This window comes from Gigantopelta aegis, chromosome 8, assembly GCF_016097555.1.
Source record: "Gigantopelta aegis isolate Gae_Host chromosome 8, Gae_host_genome, whole genome shotgun sequence".
NCBI lineage: Eukaryota > Metazoa > Mollusca > Gastropoda > Neomphalida > Peltospiridae > Gigantopelta > Gigantopelta aegis.
Genome location: NC_054706.1, coordinates 10,678,728 through 10,701,545, shown reverse-complemented (window position 1 = coordinate 10,701,545; position 22,818 = coordinate 10,678,728). Strand labels below are relative to the sequence as shown.

The following is a 22,818-nucleotide window of genomic DNA, read 5'->3' as shown; positions in this document are numbered from 1 at the left end:
TAGTAACAAGGAATCTTTTATATGCACCAACTCACAGACAGGATAGCACATACTATGGCCTTTGATATACGAATCGTGGTGCACTGGCTGGAATGAAAAATAGCCCAATGGGCCCACTGACAGGGATCGATCTCAGACTGACCGCACATCAAGCAAGGGCTTTACCACTGGACTAAGTCTCACCCAACTCATGAGATCAAATGCACGACTATTTCATGTTATACCTTTAAAGGCATATTCTAATTCATTTGTAAGAATGAATCTCAATGGTTCTTTACTAAAACTTCTGGTGATAAAACCTGCATTTTACTGATGATGAATTTTCAAGTTGAAAGTTACATTTAAGTGTGTGTTTTATGGTCATATGCATACATTTGTTTATCAAATAAGTGCGAGATGTCAATGGTGATATTGACACAACTTCTAATAGTTATTATAACTTTTAACAGTCACTACAGCAGATCTATCCATGCGATATATAAATAGAAAATATTTATTTGTATGTATGTATGTATGTATGTATGTATGTATGTATGTACGTATGTACGTACGTACATACGTACATACATACATACATACATACATACATACATACATACATACATACATACATACATACATACATACATACATACATACATACATATCTATATATATATATATATCTATATATGTATATGTATATATCTATATGTATATATGTATATATCTATATGTATATGTATATATCTATATGTATATACAGTATAACCTCGATTTAACGCCAACCAATGTTCCAAAATAATTTTGGCGTTATATCGAGTTGGCGGTTCGACATTTTCATCTTCCCACTTTTCCTTTTGAAGTAGAATATCGCCAACTGTCCTTCGTTTTACAGGATAGGCCCACAATGCTGAAAAGTGATTGGCTATATCTTGTTGACTTTTAGTTGAATTTATCTTCAAGTACTGAACAATTTCTCTTTTTTTAACCGCGTCTAATACGATACGTTTTCGCTTTAAATCCATTCTGCTGTAATGGAATGGAATGGAAACTCGTTTATCGTGCCCATATCCATGAAGGTTCAGGCACGCCCACCACGGATCCGACCTCTTACTTCGCCAGTGGAGGGTTCCGTGGCAGGATCTGCTGTAATAAAATGTGTTACCGGTGTCGTCGTATTTATGCCAAAGCTAAATAGCAACTTAACATGAAGCCATGGTCGAAATATGCTTGAGCATAATAAAACTTATCTAAAGTTTGTTTATTAATTAAACTTGATTCGTTGCTGCCAGCACTTCAAAGACCCGGCGTAACAATCCGCGATTGAAATAATGAATCTAATGCACCCCTATGTCACGTGATCACTATAGCGGCTGTTCTTTCTATACCGAGTGTTGATTGGACACAAACACAGCGCCTGCCTAAACAATTCTAGCACTTACATCCGTTAATTGTTACATAATAAACAAAAATAGATTCAGTGTGTACTGCTAGTGTACATCGGTGTTAGGATTTCCCCAATCAACAGATCGCTAGTAATTATGTCACTATAATCAACTTTGTGACCAGACCATTGGCGGCAAAATCGAGGGAATTATAATGGCTAAATGGAGTTCTGTTCAAAAACGTCGTTGGCGGATGGCGGATACCGAGGGTGGCGTTATATCGAGGGAAATAAACATGCATGAAAACGGTACTTTAAAGAAAGTGCGAGGTTGGCGTTAAATCGGGGGGGGGGGGGGGGGGGGGGGGGGGGGGGGGGGCAATAAATCGAGGGTTCACTATCTATATGTATATGTATATATCTATACATGTATGTATATATCTATATGTATATGTATATATCTGTATGTATATGTATATGTGTATGTGTATATGTATATGTATATGTATATATCTATATCTACATTGTGTATATGTATATGTATATAGGTATATGTATATGTATATAGGTATATGTATATGTATATATCTATATGTATATGTATATGTATATGTATATGTATATATCTATATGTATATATGTATATGTATATATCTATATGTATATGTGTATATGTATATGTCTATATGTATATAGGTATATGTATATGTATATAGGTATATGTATATGTATATATCTATATGTATATGTATATATCTATATGTATATATGTATATGTATATATCTATATGTATATGTGTATATGTATATGTCTATGTGTATATGTATATGTCTATATGTCTATATGTATATAGGTATATGTATATGTATATGTCTATAGGTATATAGGTATATGTATATGTATATATCTCTATGTATATAGGTATATGTATATGTATATATCTATACATGTATGTATATATCTATATGTATATGTATATGTATATATCTATATGTATATATATCTGTATGTGTATGTGTATGTGTATGTGTATGTGTATGTGTATATGTATATGTATATATGTATATGTATATGTATATATCTATATCTACATTGTGTATATGTATAGGTATATGTATATGTATATATCTATATGTATATATGTATATGTATATATCTATAGGTATATAGGTATATGTATATGTATATGTATATATCTATATGTATATATGTATATGTATATATCTATATGTATATATGTATATGTATATATCTATATGTATATGTGTATATGTATATATGTATATAGGTATATGTATATGTATATGTCTATAGGTATATAGGTATATGTATATGTATATATCTCTATGTATATAGGTATAGGTATATGTATATATCTATATGTATATGTATATGTATATGTATATGTATATGTATATGTATATATGTATATGTATATATCTATATGTATATGTGTATATGTATATGTCTATATGTATATAGGTATATGTATATATCTCTATGTATATGTGTATCTCTCTATGTATATGTATATGTATATGTGTGTATGTGTATGTGTATGTGTATGTGTATGTGTGTGTATATATATATATATATATATATATATATATATATATATATATATATTGTACATATATTTATTTGCTGAAGTGTCCCTTTGCTGTGAACACAGCTCACAACCTGTCACCATGTATTTCATGACAGCATCAACGTTTTTGTTTTCACTTACATATTAATACATTATGAAAAACTATTTTTTTTAAACTATTGAAAATTGATTTAGGGTCGGCCCATTTTTCTTATGACTTACTGATAAAAGTTATTTACCGGTAATAAAATAATAAAATTGAAAAAAATATTTAATGTTGTTTTCATTGCAGCCTATTCCTCTTTTGAAGAGAGGACAAAGCAAGAGCATATCAATGAGTCAGGAGCAAGTCGCGTGTTTGCTGGCCAACGCTTTCTTCTGCACATTTCCGCGGAGAAACACAAAAAACCGAAATGCAGAATATTCCAGCTATCCGGACATTAATTTTAACAAGTAATATACTTAATTTTTTCATTGGAATTGCAGTGTTGTGGAGAATCATCCCAATTGGTATATCAAAAGCTGTGGTATGTGCTGTCCTGTATATGGAAAAATGCATTCTCTTGCTACTGTTTGCTCAAAATGGTGGAAACTAATTAATAGTAACGCTAGTTACGGTTTCGTCTACATCTTATGCTATTCAATTCTTTTATTGTATATAAGGCCATAAGCCGATATATACAAGAACTCATATATTGATATATTTTTGGGCCAATTGTTCAAACGATTGGCCAGCTGTTTTAGAAACACAAAATGGAAACTTTTATTATTACACATTTGTTTTAAAAACATATCTTGCAACATAACATCGATTATCTTACTACGACCTTCTATGGACACCAACCAAACAAGTTGAGTGATATAAATCAGATCAATTATGGGTAATAAATATGATATTAAACTCACCACCACCTTGCACCATATCTATGTCCCTTGTGAAACAATTGTCATTGTCATTGTCACGACCTAAAGCTCGAAACTACTGAAGACTATTTCACTCGGGACATAAACACCATACAAAATGGAAGCTCGTCCAATATCCCATAATTATTACATTTGTAAAAATATATGAAAATAAATATTTATAAAAGCGCGTGGTCAGCGTAACCATTCTTTGAACAACTGGCCCCTGGTGCAGGTAACATCATTTTCAAGTGTAGTAGCATACAGTGGATTATACATAAATGATACATGTCGTTATACATCAAGTATCTACCTAAACACATGATGGTTCAGTTTAAAGTAATGCAATTTCCTCTTCTCTACACTTTAATGCTTTTACAATATAGATTCCTAAATTTTTCCGAACATCTTCTTTCCTTGTTGCCATTAAGTTAGTAAACATATAAAAGGATCTCGTAGTGTAATACTGTCTGGGAACATATACATATATAGTTCTTAATGTCTCATACATTCTTACTAAAGTTATACAACAAATTTTATGCTAGACCCCACCCAATCCAATGTAAAATTTCTGCAGTTTTCTTCCCACTATACCACCTTTTTTTCTTCCTCTTTGTTTAAGTCTGTGTAAGTCTGTGGTATTTTAATATGTTTCCGCTTGTAAAATGTAGGGAGAAGTCTTAATATAGGCAAAGCTCTTGACAAATCCCATTTTGTTTTGACAAATAAATGGTGTTTAAACCAACATCAGAAAATTGTGGTTATGATGTTCTTTGTTCTTTCAGTTTGTTTCAAGATGCACCCACTTATAAAAAGATGCAGAAGCTCCAGTGCATTATACATTATTTCAAACGGGTAACTACACAAGGTAAATGAAATAAAATAACCCGGGAACATGAGTGTTGATAAACAAGCTCACTCAAAATATTACTCTATTTCTTGCTCCAGCCGGTGCACCACCACTGGTACATCAAAGGATTTATTTAACAAGGCACTCAACACATTTTTTATTTACGGTTATATGGCGTCAGACATATGGTTAAGGACCACACAGATATAGAGAGAGAAAGGAAACCCGTTGTCGTCACTTCATGGGCTACCTTTTTGATTAGCAGCAAATGATCTTTTATATGCTCCATCCCACAGGCAGGGTAGTACATACCACGGTCTTTGATATACTAGTTGTAGTGCACTGGCTGGAACAAGAAATAGCCCAATGGGTCCACCGACGGGGATCGATCCCAAGACTGCATATAAAGAAATAAAAACATGGACTTTTATAGTAAATTTAGTCAGCAATATTTTTATGATGATTAGGTTTGTAAAAATACATGGTTTTGAAGTATATTTTTTATAAAATTTACATTTGGCATACCCAGTTGATCACCAGCTTCCATTCTCTCTCTCCCCCCCCCCCCCCCCCCCCCCATCCCTTGACACCCTCTTGTTCAATTTTCTTTTGTTCTTATTAACAATCTAGGATGCATTCAAATGTACTTTTAGTGAAATATGCATTTCTGGCATGGTATTAATGGGGCTCAAACTTAACAACGACACCGATCAATGCATCAATTGCTGTAGTGATATGACTGTCCATAGGTCAGTGGATTTACTGATGACAGTGTTTTGGTGCTGCTGGATAAAAAAGAATGGTGAAAATAGTGCTTAATAATTGGGAAAATTTTTAATGAATTTTATGACACATTAAGTTTAATACCTGACATATATATTTCTTGTCAGTTTTGTTGAAATTTTTTAAATTATCTTTTAATTATATTTTAGTGCCATTGGGTGTGGTCACATACACACGCCAAAGTGTTTCCAACTGCCCCGATTGGAATGAGCTTACGGTTAACCTACCAAGACTGCATGTGTCTTCTGATGGTACAATAGAGGACGATGGTAAAGGAATGTTACAGGTAATATAATATCAGAGTGAATCTTACCACTGGTGTTGTTGTTTTAATAATGCTACAAGTAATATAATATCCAACTGAATCTTACCACCGGTGTTGTCGTTTTAATAATGCTACAAGTAATATAATATCCAACTGAATCTTACCACCAGTGTTGTTGTTTTAATAATGCTACAAGTAATATAATATCAAAGTGAATCTTAACCACCGGTGTTGTCGTTTTAATAATGCTACAAGTAATATAATATAAAGTGAATCTTACCACTGGTGTTGTCGTTTTAATAATGCTACAAGTAATATAATTATCCAATTGAATCCAATCTAATTAAAATTAGCTCCACTATTACATGTGGATCTAACAGCAGCTAGTTGGAGCTCATGTCCACCAATCAAAACCTTATTTGCAGAATCATACCAGTGATTTGAAAATAATTTGAAAACATTCCGAATTATTCTGAGGGTATACATGTTTCGTGTGAATTACGAATTCCTTAAAACATCTTTTATTTTATAAAATAAATAATTTGTAATATAAAACTGAAGACTGATTTAGTTGGGTTTTTTTTAATAAATAAATAATTTGTAATGTAAAATTGAAGACTGATAACCAGTCCCGTACGTATTGGTATGGTTTGCTGTAATGAGGCCACTAAAATAGACTCATCCGATATTTTTAGAATTTGTATGCTCCCAAATAACGTTATAAAAGGTGAAGTGTGATTGGTCAATATTTAAATTATTATTTACAGACGAAATGTTACCTGGACATAGTAGTCTATACAGTGCTGTTAGCAATCTGATTAAAATTAGTTTTACTGGTCTAAATAAGACATTTGTAATTCACACAAAACATGTCGTATACGCTCAGGATAATTTGGAATGTTTTCAAATTATTTTCAAATCACTGGCATGATTCTGCAAGTAAGGTTTTGATTGGTGGACATGAGCTCCAACTGGCTGCTGTTAGATCCACATGTAATAGTGGAGCTAATTTTAATTAGATTGAATTGAATCTTACCACCGGTGTTGTGGTTTTAATAATACTACAAGTAATATAATTATCCAATTGAATCTTACCACTGGTGTTGTGGTTTTAATAATGCTACAAGTAATATAATTATCCCATTGAATCTTAGCACTGGTGTTGTCATTTTAATAATGCTGCAAGTAATATAAACTAACAGGCAAAAGAAACTTGTCACCTTGTTCAGTAGGTCCATAAAGAAAAACACAAGACAGATGTGATCTATATGATGATTATTTTACTGAAAGGAATCATTTTCCAATATCTTTACAAAAAAGCTTTGCCATATCGATAGTGCACTTGCCATAAGGCCGAGCGAAAGAGACATGGGGACATAATAAAAAATTACACAATCAGAGTCCCTTCAAAAGGTGCTTCTAAAGTCAAATCATGGGACAAGACATGTTCTCAGTAGCGTGTGTGACCACCCCTTGCATCAATACACGCCAAAACACGTCTCCTCATGGATGTCGTCAGTCGCTGGATGACGTCAGCAGGAATTCTGTGCCAAACATCCAACAAAACCTGTTCAAGCTGCTGTCGATTTGCTGGGGGAGGTACGCGTTGTCTCGGCTGTCGAGCAAGATGATCCCAGAGATGCTCTATGGGATTCATGTCTGGAGAACATGATGGCCAAGGCAATACGTTGACGTTAATGTTGTTGAGATAATCCTGAACAAGTCTGGCTGTATGAGGTCGTGCATTGTCCTGCTGCAAAAGGGTACCCCTAGGCTGTTGATGCAAGAATGGCACTACAACAGGTCGCAACACTTCATCCCTGTATCTTTGTCCAGTCAGATTTCCACAGATGATGAGAAGCCTTGTTGCCCGTTGACCGCAAATACCTCCCCATACCATGACGCTGCCTCCACCAAAAGGGTGCACATCTTGGATGCAGTTCGGTGCCAGTTGCTCTCCCCTACGTGGATAAACACGAACTCGGCCATCATTTCGGAACATGTTGAAGCGACTTTCTTCCGTGAACAGCACCCTTTCCCAATCACGCCGCTGCCACTGACGTACAGTTCTTTTTGATACTGCTTCCTTGTTTTGTCCCACACCGGTATTTATGCAACAATCATGCACAAGCATTTTTAACAAATTCAAATTATGCTGTTTTTCACATTTTTTATGACTGCACGAAATTCACTAAAGCCGGAAACAGTGACTTTTCGGAAACACAGGGTGTGTTTTGGCGAATGTTTTCTCATTACTTTCAAACTTATTGCAGTATCTTTAATTCAGATAAACTTATTTTAAAAGTGATAGGTTTCTTTTGCCTGTTACCCGGTAGTTTAATTATCCAATTGAATCTTAACACTGGTGTTGTGGTTTGACTTGTGGTTTTAATAATTTTACATATATTATAATTATCAATCTAATCACTGGTATTGTGATTTTAGTAATGTTGCAGGTAATAATATTATAAATATCAAAGTGAATCTTACCTCTGGTAATGTGGTTTTAATTGTGGTTTTAATAATTTTTTCAGTTATTATAATTATTAGTCTAATCACTGGTATTGTGGTTTTAATAATGTTACTACAGGTGTTACCAATTTAATCACAAGTGGTATTGTGGTTTTAGTGATGTTACAGGTATTATCAATTTAATCACAAGTGATAAAGTCGTATTGTGGTTTTAATAATGTTCAAATTTCTACCCATGTAACCAATGTTTAAATTTCTTTGCACTAAGTTTTCATTTGACAGACTCGTATTAAAATTAATTTAAACATTTAATAAATTTAAGTTTATTTGTTATTCCTTTTTGTCATTATTGTTAAGTTCCACATTTGGAAAACATTCTTTCTCGTAACATTCTTTCTCAGTGTATGTTCAGTACATAGCTGTACTGTAAATGTTTATAAATATTTAACAAATTGTCAACAATCTTTTTATTCTGTGTTGGTGATTGGTAAATTAACTAAGCATTGTTATTACCCATATGGTTAAAAATATCTTAGAACATATCAAAGTGATACGTCCCACTAGAACGCCAAGTGGGTCGTAACACTTCCACGCCACATGATAAGTCATCAATTGGCGCACTACAACCTTACAGGAATGTCAGCTAAACAAGTTGAGTGATATAAATTACGATCGATTATGGGAAATGAATAGGATATTAAACTTGCAACCATTTCAAATCATGTTTATGTCCCTTGTGAACTAATTTTCATTGTCACTCGCTAGAGCTTGTGATAATTGAAAATTAGTTCACTTGGGACATAAACATGATGCGAAATGGAAGCTTGTGTAATATCCTATACCTATGACTGGTTAATAATTAATTAAAGCAATGTTCTGGGATGGGTTTTTATTTATTATACAGACTGGTATTTTTGTCTTTTATTTCTTTACAATAATAACAATATAATTGCATAGTTTTTGCTGCGTGCAAAACTTATTAGATGTACACTATTTAATTGATGTTAAATTTTGCTAAATATTCTTTATAAGTATTTTTATTTGTTTTAACATAAAAGGTTAACTTTATAATAAGGTCAAATTAAAACCAGACAAAACATATTTTGCTAAGTTATAGTGAAATATCACAAGGTGATATGATGTATGTTTTAATTTTCAATAAAGCCGTATTACAATTTTCAGGATTTTTGTCACAGGGTAAAACAGATATGGTGCCATACCCAAATATTCTGGCAGATTTTATTTTTTTAAGTTAACTTTTTGACAAAATTAATTACTCTTAACATTACTGTATGATTTTCTTAACCCTAAGCCTAAACTTAACCCATTTTCTTTCTGGGGGAGGCCCCCATACACCTTGTTGACTGTGGTTGCATTCATTCAATAGCGCCATACCCAAACATTTCTTTCACTGATTTTATAAAAATTATTAAAAATCCTGCATTAAAAGTTTGGTTAAAAAGAAAAAGGACCAAAAGATAATTCACTTGAACTGTGACGTAGTTCGTATGATTTTCTCTTGAATAATGACATAATTTGTTTGATTTGCTGTATAGTGAAAACACTAGAATGATGTCACGTATAAGGCATCCTTGGTTTCGGATTAAGTTTGAAACGTTTAGCACAGGTATTTTGTAAGACTCTTTGCAGTGCAAGCATACAAGGATAAGCTGCCGGACAATCAAGCTGATGACAGTGGTTCAAATCCCATCAAAGCTGGCTCACACTTTCATTCATCTTTCTCATCTATCACTCACTGCCTACCATTCTCATTATCTTATTTTAAAAAAAACATTGCAATTTCTCCCACGATTTCAATCTGTTTTGACCCTTTCTGTCAGTTTTCTCCAACTGTCTTCTGAGCTGTCCACACCATTACCTACCAGTCTCAACTTCCTCCATGGGTGCAATCTCTGTGTATTTCCCTGCACCCACCTGGCATCCTCGTCCTCTGCCACTAATAAGGCTGGTCTGACCCACAGCACTAATGACCACCAGTAGTAGGGGAGCATAGTAGGTGGTTACAAGTGCCTCTTAACAATGCCAGAAGTAACTACTGAACCGAAGTGGTCAGACTAAGCCCATAAGCTGATGGGGAATGACAGGTATGTGGCACGAATAGTCACAAGAGACAAGCAATGTTGTGGTGGGAAAGACAAAGACTGGGATGTGGTGGTGAACAGCAAAAGAAGTTGAAAGATTGGAGTTGCCAAATAGGGAAGAAATGAGATGGAATTCAAAGGAGTAAAAGGAAACGGGGTAATGGAATATATATTACAAAAATAATAATTAAAAAAAAAAAAAAACATTTGAGAAAGCCAAAGTAGGAATAAGACTTTATTCATTATTGTGAATACGAAATAAACAGTCAAATAGATTTAAACTGTACAGCTTACAGTTCATGCTGTTACTATAAAGGAAACCTTTAATACATTTTCCAAATATTCTTTCTGATGAGTGTTTGTTTTGTACAGGTTGATTTTGCAAACAAAGTCATCGGTGGAGGAGTGTTGCGCCATGGCTGCGTGCAGGAGGAGATTCGATTTCTAATCTGTCCAGAGATGCTACTCACTCTCTTGTTTACAGAGACTCTCGATAAGAACGAAAGCGTCATTATGCTGGGTAAAAATGTTGTGTTTTCAGACGTTAACCTGGACCCATATTCACAAAAAATAGTAAGCCTAGTTTTACACGTAATCTACGACTGAAGAGCTATTCACGAAACAACATAAACATAAGTTACGTGTAAAGTTGGACATAAATATAAGAGTGCTTCCAGTTACAACTAATGCTGCACGTAAGTCATGTATATTTAATAAATCAAGCACAATCGCCGTTATTTACTATTATTTGCGGAAAATGGCAGCATTTCCAATAATTGAACATATTTTTTTTGTGATTAAACAGATGTTTTTGACTCGGCCAGATTTCTCCTGAGTTATCTTTTCCTTTTTAAGAATGTCCTAAAGTTCGTACCAAAACGCGGATTCTCACCAATGTCAAAATGCCATGGTTCGCCGTTCGCGATGTTATTGTAAGCAGACGACAAACGAAATTGCATTTCGCGCATTTTTCATTCACCCGGGAGCTATTGTTTCTAATGGGTTTTTTCATTTCTCCGGTGAGAGAGTTAAATCGTATATTTATGTGGAGCTAAGTTACGTTTACGACTGTGTTTGAGAATAAGGTGCTTCTTGCACGTAAACATAAATCTACGGCAGATGTAAGTGCTAGTCGTAGACGTACATGTGTAACTTTACACCTTTTCGTGAATATGGGTCCTGGCCTCATAGCAAGTGTACTTATAGGCAGGTGTGCAAGGGCAGGGGTTTCTGGGGTCAAAACCCCTCCCTGCTCAAGCAGATTTTCTACTTTTCTAAATAATTTTTGTAAGGGAGCATGACTCGACCCACTCTATAAACTTCAGTTGCCAGTCTAGACCCCCCTCCACTACAATTCCTGCACACACGCATGACTTATCCCCCTCCTCTACCCATGGACTGGTCCAGACATCTCAACAACCAATTAAATGGTTTACAATCTTCCATTATGTTTTGAGTTATGACTTCCAGTTGTGTGACCAATTGCCCTTGTTAAAAGAAAAAAGCATCATTATGCTGGACTGGCCTTGGTGGTATAGTGGTCAAGCCAGCAGGCTGGTAGGTATTGGGTTCGGATACTGTACTGGCTCCCATCCAGGGGCCTAATTCACAAAGCTCTCTTAGCCTTAGTGCTAGACAACAAAGCATCCTCTTTGTAAGTCTTTTTGTATTGTGATATCGCAAAGTTGCGAGAGTTTAGTGAATTACATGTAGGTCCCAGAGCTAGTTTAACAATTCATTGTGTAGTTACAAGGCCACTACACTGACTGCTCTCAGCCAGATAGCTGAAGTGTGTGTGCCCAGGACAGCATGCTTGAACATTCTTGCTTAAAGGAGAGGACAATTAAGGCATTTGGTCTGGTATGCATATTCAATGATATATAATGCACATTATTGCTTAATATCAACACGTATAACCGTATAGTTAATTAATAAAACGGTTAAATGTGACGACTATTATATATAACGGGCGCAGCCATTTTGTACCATCTCAGTGGGTACGCCCTCTGGCAAGCTGGTAGTTACGTAATACTTAACGCGTCACGTCAGGAATGAGCCTTAGAACTAGAGAAACACAATCTACCTGGTTTTTGTGGGATGATAAATAGTCATACATTGCAATGTTCTGTAATAATACACATCCCAGTAAACCAACAGTAAGTATATCCAGCACTACATATATTATTTTTCAATACAAAATAAAATACCATTGTCAAAGTGGCTACACAACAAGTCGAAACAATTAACAATGTTTTGTCCATGCATTAACCTACGTACTGAAATGATACACGGAGTGTTTTCTTAGTTGATTGGTCTATGCTGTTAGTTGCTTCTACCTTTGATTCCTGATTGGCAGGTGTGTATTTGATTGGTAACCAGACAAGCCAATTAATTGACGCTGTCTAGACACAAAAATACATACCGGTATTGTGGAATATTACCTGTCACCCCTAAAATTGTAATGGACATGGTTTATTACTGTAAATAGTTCTGTAAAACTATTGATTAAGTAGACTTTTCCATCTAAAACCACAGAACTGACCAATTACGTAGTCCCAAAGAAAAGAAAATTATCACTTGGGTATCGTGGGTTGTCGTTTTTGCTCCAACGTAGCATATCAATAGGCGTAATAGTGTACATTTTTCCTTTGGATTATTAAACAGAGAAAAACACTGTAACCCCATTTTGTTCCGTTAATGCAACTTGAAATATATTTAGTTAAATAGTTTATTATATTATTACGTCATTTATGCTGTTTTACAAGTCAGGTTGATCAAAGAGAAGCGCCTTGTCGAAAATTACTGCTTTTGTTTACACTGTACATACAGGAGATGGTCAGGAGCTGACGTCACTTCGCCCCAAGCTATCCCACCGGACGTCACAAAAACGAAACAAAATGGCTGCCCCCAGTTAGCAGGAATAATCATGTTTTTTTATTAACTCTAAAATTACGCGTTTTTCATTTGCTAAAGTGTCAGTATGTGTTGGTGGTCTGGGTATGCATCTTTCCAACACATAAGGCTCTTGTTGGAGTTGATCCTACCTTTAAGCATGAAAATAACTATAAATGAATGAATGACCCGTGATAAGAATGAAAGCATACCTATGCTGGGTAAAACTGATTTTCATCACTTTGCACTTCCTTCATATTACTTAATGTTTTACATTACAAAGAATGGAGCGGTATAGTACACAACATACCATTTGTTTACGTTCCCATTGTCACTGTTAGAAGTGCAGACAGTTGACCAGCCAAGAATTTTTAAATATAGCCAATATTTGTTACATTTTATCTTCAAAATTAATTTTTCTGCGCATGAACCAAAATAGGGCTAAACCACATGACCTGTATGGAAGCAACTAAGGGTGTTAAAATTTTTAAATGTAGATCTGTATTGAGTTTTTCATTAAAATATGACTATTACAACAATATGTATAGTCAGTACTACATTTGAATAAATAATAAATGAATATTCAAATAAAAAATAAAAATCACTAAAGCTATTTTAAAAATACAAAAGAAGTTAGTCCCACCTTATCTTGCAAGCAATATTTTAAACTCCATGCAACAATCGGCTGTTTGCTAAATCTATAAAAATAATTTTTGGAACAGTTCCTTTTTTATTGATTGCTTCACAAGATGCATCCAACCATGCAAATTTGTTCTTATGACATTTTGCGCTTCTGTACTTGAAAATAATAAATTACATGACTCAATAGAGTTATGCTTCTTTTTTCAGTGAGTGTGGGTCGGCCGATTGTAAGCATGTATGCAGTTTTGAAAGTATTGCATTTTTTGCATTGTTTGTTCAAGTAACAATTAAAATGTTTGTTCAGCTAACAATTGTAATACAACTGCAAAGCAGTTTTATAAATATACTAATGAAATTACATGTATTAAAGGGACACACCCTAGTTACGTTTATTTATTAACCATTACGGCGTTGATTTTCGCTATTAAACCCCATTTTTCACAAATAAAATTGCACTTTACTTACATTTTATTATTTAGAATACACATTTCCATTCACCTGAAGTGCTTTTTGGTAATCCTGATGTTTGTAAAACCACGAAATGCATTTTTTGCATTTTTTCACAAAACGTGTTGTCGAGAAAAAACCGTTAAGCAAGCGAGGTCCAATCTATTTTTAATGTCACAGACGTTGGTATATCACGTGACAGTTATCATTTTGGTTCGGTTTGTTTTCTCGTGCACGGTTCGCGCAATCAACATCCGATTTGTTGTTGTTCATTTGTGAGATTTTTCTTCACAGTTCGTGAACATTTTCAGTAACAATAAAGTTCAGACAAGTGTCTCAATACAAAACGTTACAAACCCTTAAAACCAATAATTTTGCTAAGTCTTACGATATCTGGAGGGGATACAACCAGGACAGAACAGTTGGAACATGTCCAGGAGAGGTGAAACGAACGCACCCCAAGTCTGTGAAATTTGTCGTGTTGTATAGGCATTGTTGTGCTTCGAGCGACATCTACCGGTGACATCAGAATACTAACTTTCAAAATTATTTCAAGCAATTGGGACATGGGGATTCCCATGGTATTTATCGATATAAAACCTGCTTTTTCACTCCATTTGATAAAAACGTGATCTAAGTGTGTTACAGGTTTGTAGATTAACCAAATTATAATTTATTTTCGCTGGATGGAACTAGGGTGTGCGGCTTTAAGTATCACATATCAGCGGATCCATGTTAAAAATATTCCCACATTGAGGTTTTGATTAGAAAATATTTATTTTGCTTAATGTTTGTGATATTAGGGTTGACAGTTTCACACAAATATCCTGTAGAGAGATAACATCACATACACAGCAGAAAAATATCTTTGTGGTACCTTGAAAGTTACCAGGCAATGTTGTTGTTTTTTGTTTTTTTCAGGTTGTGAACAATTTAGCGAGTACAAAGGTTATGCAGACACATTCTCTTGGGATGGAAATCACTATGATAAAACAAGCAGGTGAATTTTGTAAAAAACAAAACAAAACAAAAACAATTTAATGTGTTATGCAACATTATTTTTGCTTAACCCTTTTTTTTTTGTGCAACCTATTTTCAAAATAATATAAAATACTACATAATTTATTAATGTAAACTTTTCATATAAATTACTAGTAAAAACTTAAGAAAATGTCTGTGGTTGTTGACTTGGAACTTTTACTAGAATGAGTGCAGTGACGAGAAAATATTGTTCAGTACTGTATAAACTTTGCATGAACAGCAAATAAGTTACACAAACATGGTTCTGTTTCACCTGCATGCAAATGAAAAAGGTCTTTCGTGCAATCTGTGCAACCCTGGTGGGGAGTCCGCATCTTACATGTATGTGTTAACTAAGTAAACATGGCGACATACATGTATATGATGGTTATATGAAGGCAGCTGCAGAGAATATTTTTTTCATAATCGTGTCAAAATTAGTTAGGTAAGTTGCAAAGATCACTACACAATTCTAAAATGTTAAATAGTAGTTGCTAATCAATATTCAAATTAATTAGCACTGCTGATATTCAAGACTTTTGATAGCAATAACATCCACATTTAAAAAAAAATAGTTATATTTGTGTATAGTAAATTATGTTATAATATGCTTAGACAATTTCTCAAATTTAATAATAATGGTTAATTGTTTAGCTTACAGTTAATGTGTATTTCAGATTTTGGCGGGAGGGATGTAACCCAGTGGTAAAACACTTGCCTGATGCTCTGTCATGCTAGGATCGATCCCCGTCGGTGGGCCCATTGGGCTATTTCTCGTTCTAGCCAGTGCACCACGACTGATAATAAGGCCATGGTGTATACTATCTTGTCTGTGGGATCATTCATATAAAAGATCCCTTGCTGCTAGTTGAAAAGAGTAGCCCCTGGAGTAGTGGCAGTGGATTTTGTCTCTTGTTTTTTTGTTTCTTTAACAGCACCACTAGAGCACATTGATTAATTGATCATCAGATATCGGATGTCAAACATTTGTTAATATTAATACTGACATGTAGTTTTTAGAGAAAACCCGCTATATTTTTCCATTACCAGCATGGGATCTTTTATATGCACTTTATCGCAGACAAGACAGCACATACCACAACCTTTGATAAATCAGTCATAGGGCACTGGTTGGAATGGGACATTTTCTGTGTGGTCTTTAACCATATGTCTGACACCATAAAACTGTAATGCGTTGAGTGTGTCATGAAATAAAGCATTTCTTTCTTTGTGATTTCAGGGATATCAATGGTCACCTGTGTACCGAGGTTGTAGCAATTGATGCTCTTGTGATACATAAACATTGTGACCAGTTCCAGCCACACATGGTGGCCAGAGAACTGAACAAGGTCAGTTCGGGGTTTGAGTGGTCAGTGCCATCATTTGCGAAACAGAAGTTAATTATCCACAATTGTCAGAAGATGCCAGCAACTTGGGGGTCGGGGTGGGGGGTGGGCAGCTGTATATATTAATCACAAGATGTTAAGGGCCATGTGAATGCTGCATCTGAAGCGAGACTGCTCATTTGCTTTGCCAGTGGTATAGAAACATTCTTGCAGGCATTGGATGACGGAATGGTTCACTTGCAGGTATCTTGCCAGGGGTGCAGTAATAGATAATATTTGACCAGGGGCATAGGCAGGGGGGGACGGACGAACCACCACCACCACCACCACCACCCTCCACCCACCCCCCCCCACTGAAGCAAATGGTCCGCTCTTTCAAAACTAAAAAATACAGGTTTATACATATGGAATTTCTGGCGGTGCAAAAACCAAACACAAAAAGGGTCCACTTGGTTCATATTTGAACCAATCCAGGTCCAGATCACGCTACACCCCTATTCGCTAGCCTACCGGACTAGAACCAACTAAAATTTACTAGCCCGCCAGAATTTCTACTAGTCCGCCAGCCTATAGAACAATATTACTGTTTAACAATATTATAATATACACTGTCTCCACAACAAATGATATATTATTAAATACATTTTGTAATTGATCAACATCACATGGCAAACGATATCAAGTCCCATACCTTGATTGACAAATCAATAAAAAAAATACAATAATCTGATGTAATTTTTTTCACATTTCTTTCATATACTTTTACAAATTTTAAAATACTTAGTGACATCTCACAAGTATTTAACGAAACAATCTATGCAAAACACACCTGCAAAATACTTTCAATGTAAACAAGCCATTTCTAGAAAGTATTGACCTTTGACCAGCTTTGTTTCCGTCGTCAGTCAGAAAAAAATATCGCCTGTCGGACTGGTACCCAGTAGTTACTTTTTTTAATTCGTCCATCAGAATTTGTAATCGCATTTGGCGAGCAGACGAGTACTTTCTGCACCCCAGCTTGCTACATGTCTCATTGATTAGCCATCAATCATTGTCCAGAATGCTCTGTTTACATCTTGTTGGCATGGTTATCCAAAACCAGATTGCAAAGAAATGTATACCTTCCCAACTCTAATCAGACATGAAATGTGTTAATATAAAAAAGGAAAAGTGTTAATATCAAATACCTTTTACGGCCCCTCAATTGTTTCTTTTGTTAAAGAAAGATAACATTTTATACTGGCCTTTAACTTGTGAGTGCTTCAGTTTTGTTAAAGAAAGATAACATTTTATACTGGCCTTTAACTTGTGAGTGCTTCAGTTTTGTTAAAGAAAGATAACATTTTATACTGGCCTTTAACTTGTGAGTGGTTCAGTTTTGGAAGGGTTAGGTTATACTTTTATTTTTTTGAATCTAAATTAATTTGCCACATACTATAATATTGTAATTTGGTTATATTGTTCAATCCAAGATTGATAAGTTACTACTAGCTAAAACACCATGTAAGCTGGTTATTTGAAATGTCTAAGTTCTAAATTTATCAAATTAATATGATGTAAGGTATTATACATGTAGACAAATAAGGGAACATTTGGTATTGTAGACCCAATTTTATTCAGTACTAACTCATTAATGTCTAAATACCGACCTCGATAGTGTTGTGGTTAAACCATCGGACATAAGGTTGGTAGGTACAAGGTTTGCAGCCCGGTACCGGCTCCCACCCATAGTGAGTTTTAACGACTCATTGGGTAGGTGTAAGACCACTACACTCTCTTCTCTTTCACTAGACACTAACCCACTGTCCTAGACAGACAGCCAGATAGCTGAGGTGTGTTGCCCAGGACATCGTGCTTGAATCTTAATTGGATATAAGCACGAAAATAAGTTGAAATGAAATAAAATGTATAAATAGTATACAAAATACTTTAATGTAATGTGGGATTGAATGTCATTAACACGGTTGACTTCCTGGTACTGTATAATATTTTCATATACTTACCATTTGTGTGACACCCAATAGCTGATGTGTATTTTTGTGCTGGGGTGTCATTAAACATTCATTCATTCATACCTGGTACTGTGGATGAGGTGTGGTGTGGTTGCAATTACTCTTTGCCGTTAATGCTGGCGTAGGCTAATCCCTTATTTCTTTCAATCAGTACATTATTTTGGTTATTTACAAGAACTCTTTTGGATGGAATTAGTCACCAAATGGCAAATTTGCTCCTTTTTGACAGAGTTTACGTGTATGTAGCCTTGGAACTTAGGAGATACGAAACCTTCTGGACCTGGTAGGAGATATACATTGCATTATCTGTGCCTTCAGAATTCTTGTTCTTTGATGGAAAGCTCACAATACCCCCCCCCCCCCCCCCCCACCCCCCCTGTCCCAGTAACGTTTTCCAGCCAGTTGTTCAGAAAGTATTATTTGTCCATTGTCATTTTAATCCCAGCCTGTAATAGACCGTGTTGAATTTCAGGCATACAGTGGTTTTTGCAGCAGAAGTAATGAGCCAAAACTGCCTGCCGTGTGCACAGGAAACTGGGGATGTGGGGCTTTCGGAGGAGACAAGAAACTTAAAGGTGTGCCATTATATTTCTTTGTCGAAAGAATATTTGTAGAATGTTTTTTGCTAGAAGGAATTCTGGGAGGGTCCCCTCCCCTTGGTGAAAGTTTTTATCCAAAAGACCAGGAGATGCTTTTCACACATTATGTTTGTAATTATGTCTTATCTGAACTTCGTTTGTAAAAATGGACCTTATTTGAAAATGCTAACCTTTTAAAAAGTGAAGAGAGATATCCCTCCTTGAGAAAGTTTGAGGAAGACTAATCGCCCCCTACCCTTTCCCCAAACAAACTAGCATACTAAGTCACTTAATTTATTTTTGGTTTAGTTTAATTTTGTTTTATTTTTATTTTATTTTATATATACAATGTATGTATATATATATATATATATATATATATATGTTTGTATTATTATTATTAATTAATTTTTTTATTTCCCCAAAATATGTTGGTAATGTTAGGATTGGGGACTCCTAATTCATTGCCTTACAAAATAAGTGCTCAAACACTATAGTAGGGTCATTTGCTTGGAATCCATGACCATTTTGTTCCTACCTTTTTTTCTCGATTGATTTGACAACCTGAACCATTTTAAAGGAAAATTAGCTCCTATGCCCCTCTGAAAAATGACGGCTAACTCTGCTAGAGCCCAATATTCAAAATGGCCACCAATGCCATCTTGAAAAACATGAAATGTAATATCTCTGGCATTAGATGAGCTACAAGGACGAATAAGGTGTAATTTTTCACTAATTATGGCATTACAAATCCACTGGAATGGTTATTGTAGAGTTTAGGATTCACCCTGACCTCTAAATCCAAGATGGCCACTGTCCGCCATCTTGAAAAACATGAATGAGATGCACTAGAAGTACGAAAGAGGTATTTTTTTCCACTAATGATTCACTGTATGAGCCACTATCAGAATCACTGTCCTCACTTTCGCTGCTATCATCACTGTTGTTCTCTGCCTGCCGATTTTTAGGTAGTGGTATGGATGGGGGAAGTGGGGGCTGGGTTGAATGGACAGGCAGACATAGGCCATTTACAAGATGCCATCCATGGCCGATCGGTGAGGGGTGACTTTGGAGCTGGTAATGCTTTTGCAAATATGCAAGATAGTTTGCATGCTCCAAGTGTTGACGGAGACTGTCCAAGTCAGGCACAAGTCGGATAGTGCTTTTTTTCTTCTGAGCTCTCCACTTCGCTGCCCTCGCATCTCCCAGGGTCTTGCTTTTGGTATCGCCATAGACATATCGAATGACAAACCGCTCCAAATCACTGATGACCTGTTCTGTGACTAGGAGCTGTGTACCAAATGCTGCTATCAGGTCGTGTGCCTCTTTAAACTTCTCCAGACGATCTGCAATGAGCTTCTTGCACAAACATCGGGCATCGATAAGCTGACATTTGCGTTTCACACACAGGATTCCTGTTGTCTTCTGAGCAACATATGCCGCTTGCACGTAGTTGTCTGTGTCCTCTGTGTTAAGAACGACAGCTGCTGTGTAGCTGTCTGACCGGAGCACACTATATATGGTGAGCATTGCCGTATCTGCCTCTGCATGGGAGCATGTGAGCTCTGGCACAAGCTTGCCTGTGGTGAGATTCTTTACAGTGCTGCCAACTACACAGTAGATGATCTCGGTGCTAGTTGTCGCTGCTGTTCTCTGGAAATTCCGTTTGAAGAAATGCCTGAAGGCGGATTTTGTTCTCAGGTTTACCCAGGAGAGCATGGAAAACTTTACTAGAAGGAAATTTATCTTCTGTCTTCATGAAGACATTGCTGATTGGCAGGTTTTTTTGGCGCAGTATTCTCTCACTGCCTTGATCGTGTAATTCTGATCATATGAATCATTGATGCAAATGATGCGCTCAGTATGCTTGTGTCTCGTTAGAAAGAAGTGCACCAACTTCTCTGCATAATCTCCCCAGGTATACTTGGTACCGTCTCCCTTCTCTCTGTCTTCAATGGTAAGAGTTGTTAGGCACCAGATGAGACCCATATCAATAATAGACGTGTATACATTAGGCTCTGGAATGACAGTCATAGTTAGTTTTTGTTGAAGCTTGCTTTTCTGTGCCTTACGGATGGTTTCATTGACGTTGAAGATGGAAAGGCACTCGGCTGTAACACGATGCTGCCGGACTTCTTGAAGTTTGAGGGCACCATTCGTTTCAACCAGTCCGAGAACAGAGGCCAAGGCATTACGCTCCATTTCCTCAGTCTTTCCCTTCAGGTTCTCACCATCTGCTTTCTTCAATTCCTGAGTTGAAAAGTTCAAACGCTTGCTACGGAGAACTCTGTCGTTGAGAGACTTGGTCTTGGAATACACTCTCTCATCCAAGAACTGCTTCAGTTTGCTTGTGCCATCCTCCTTTGCCGATTTCAAGTCGGCAGCGAGAGCATCTGAGGCTGGGATTCCTGACTGTAGGGATCGAAGTGTCTTGTTTGTATGGTCAAATGGATCACACTTGAATTCAGTGAGACATGCACTTATATCCTGTACAGCTTGTTCATCCTTCTTCATTTTACTTGACGAGCATTCAGCATGCTTCCCTTTTCCTTGTTTCTTGCGATTAGCATGGCGATGGACCATTGTTCTCACCCGATTGATGTTATTCACATTCCGAGTGTTTGAAAGGAGCTGCTTTTCATTGTTCAGAATGGCCAACCAACCAGACTTCAACTTAGAGCCCTTATTCATTGTTGACTCTATCCATATGTCGAGGGCGACACACAAATATGGTTTTCCTGTCATTGACTGTGCAAACATACCACTCTCCATGAATGCAGCCTGATCGACAGGAAGGGTATCAAGCATTGCGGTGAAATTGGGGAGATGCCGACCATACTTGTCATTATCATAGATTTGCATCAAAGGAAGCATGAGCTTGAGTGAGGACTTGAACTCAGTCCAGTTGCTTGTTCTGATTGCATGGATATTTTGAGTTAGAACCTCAACCATTTCCATGAATGACATCCAGTATTCTGCTTGTGGGGCACCCTCAAAGTCCTTGAAGAGAGCATCAACGAGGTCCTTCAGCTCAGCATTTCTCTCTAGCTCTGCATGCTCATCTGCAAGTTCCTGTGCATCAATCGGATGTCGAAGCTTGGTAAGGGATGCCTTTACTTCTTCAGATAGAGGGGAATCTTCCAAACGTTTGTCTATGACATGGTGGACCAGAGTCTCGTAGAATAGTTGCAAGCAGCGAACCCCATGCTTAACATGTTTTCCACGAAGGGCCTGATCAACAGACCTGTCTGCTGTAACACCAGCTGCCACCAACACATCTGAGATGCCAGATCCCTTAAACCTCTTGTATATAGTGTAGATGAACGACATTTGGATGTGGAAGGGTGCCATGAATGGTAAGATTTTGCTGAACAGCTCAGCATTCTCACTTTTCAACTCTAGCATGAGTACGTAGACAGGATGATCACCAACAATTATTGCAAAAGGCATCTTTTTTTCTTCGATTGATTTTGCAAGCTTACACATCACATCATTGAGAATTGTCTTACTGGGTGGGTTGGGATAGGTCATGTGGTATATTGCACGACTCT

At 36.2% G+C, this 22,818-nt stretch overlaps 1 protein-coding gene across 4 annotated transcripts in view; it reads left to right on the top strand.

Moving 5' to 3' along the window:
- LOC121379864 (poly(ADP-ribose) glycohydrolase-like) overlaps window positions 1-22,818 on the top strand; it is a 67,608-nt gene that overhangs the window by 27,321 nt on the left and 17,469 nt on the right. For all 4 annotated transcript variants that reach the window (XM_041508519.1, XM_041508520.1, XM_041508517.1 and 1 more), the window contains exons 12-18: window positions 3,248-3,408; window positions 4,644-4,726; window positions 5,641-5,777; window positions 10,703-10,850; window positions 15,233-15,311; window positions 16,572-16,680; window positions 19,162-19,264. In XM_041508519.1, coding sequence (XP_041364453.1) covers window positions 3,248-3,408; window positions 4,644-4,726; window positions 5,641-5,777; window positions 10,703-10,850; window positions 15,233-15,311; window positions 16,572-16,680; window positions 19,162-19,264 — 820 coding nt within the window. The remainder of the gene's footprint in view (window positions 1-3,247; window positions 3,409-4,643; window positions 4,727-5,640; window positions 5,778-10,702; window positions 10,851-15,232; window positions 15,312-16,571; window positions 16,681-19,161; window positions 19,265-22,818) is intronic.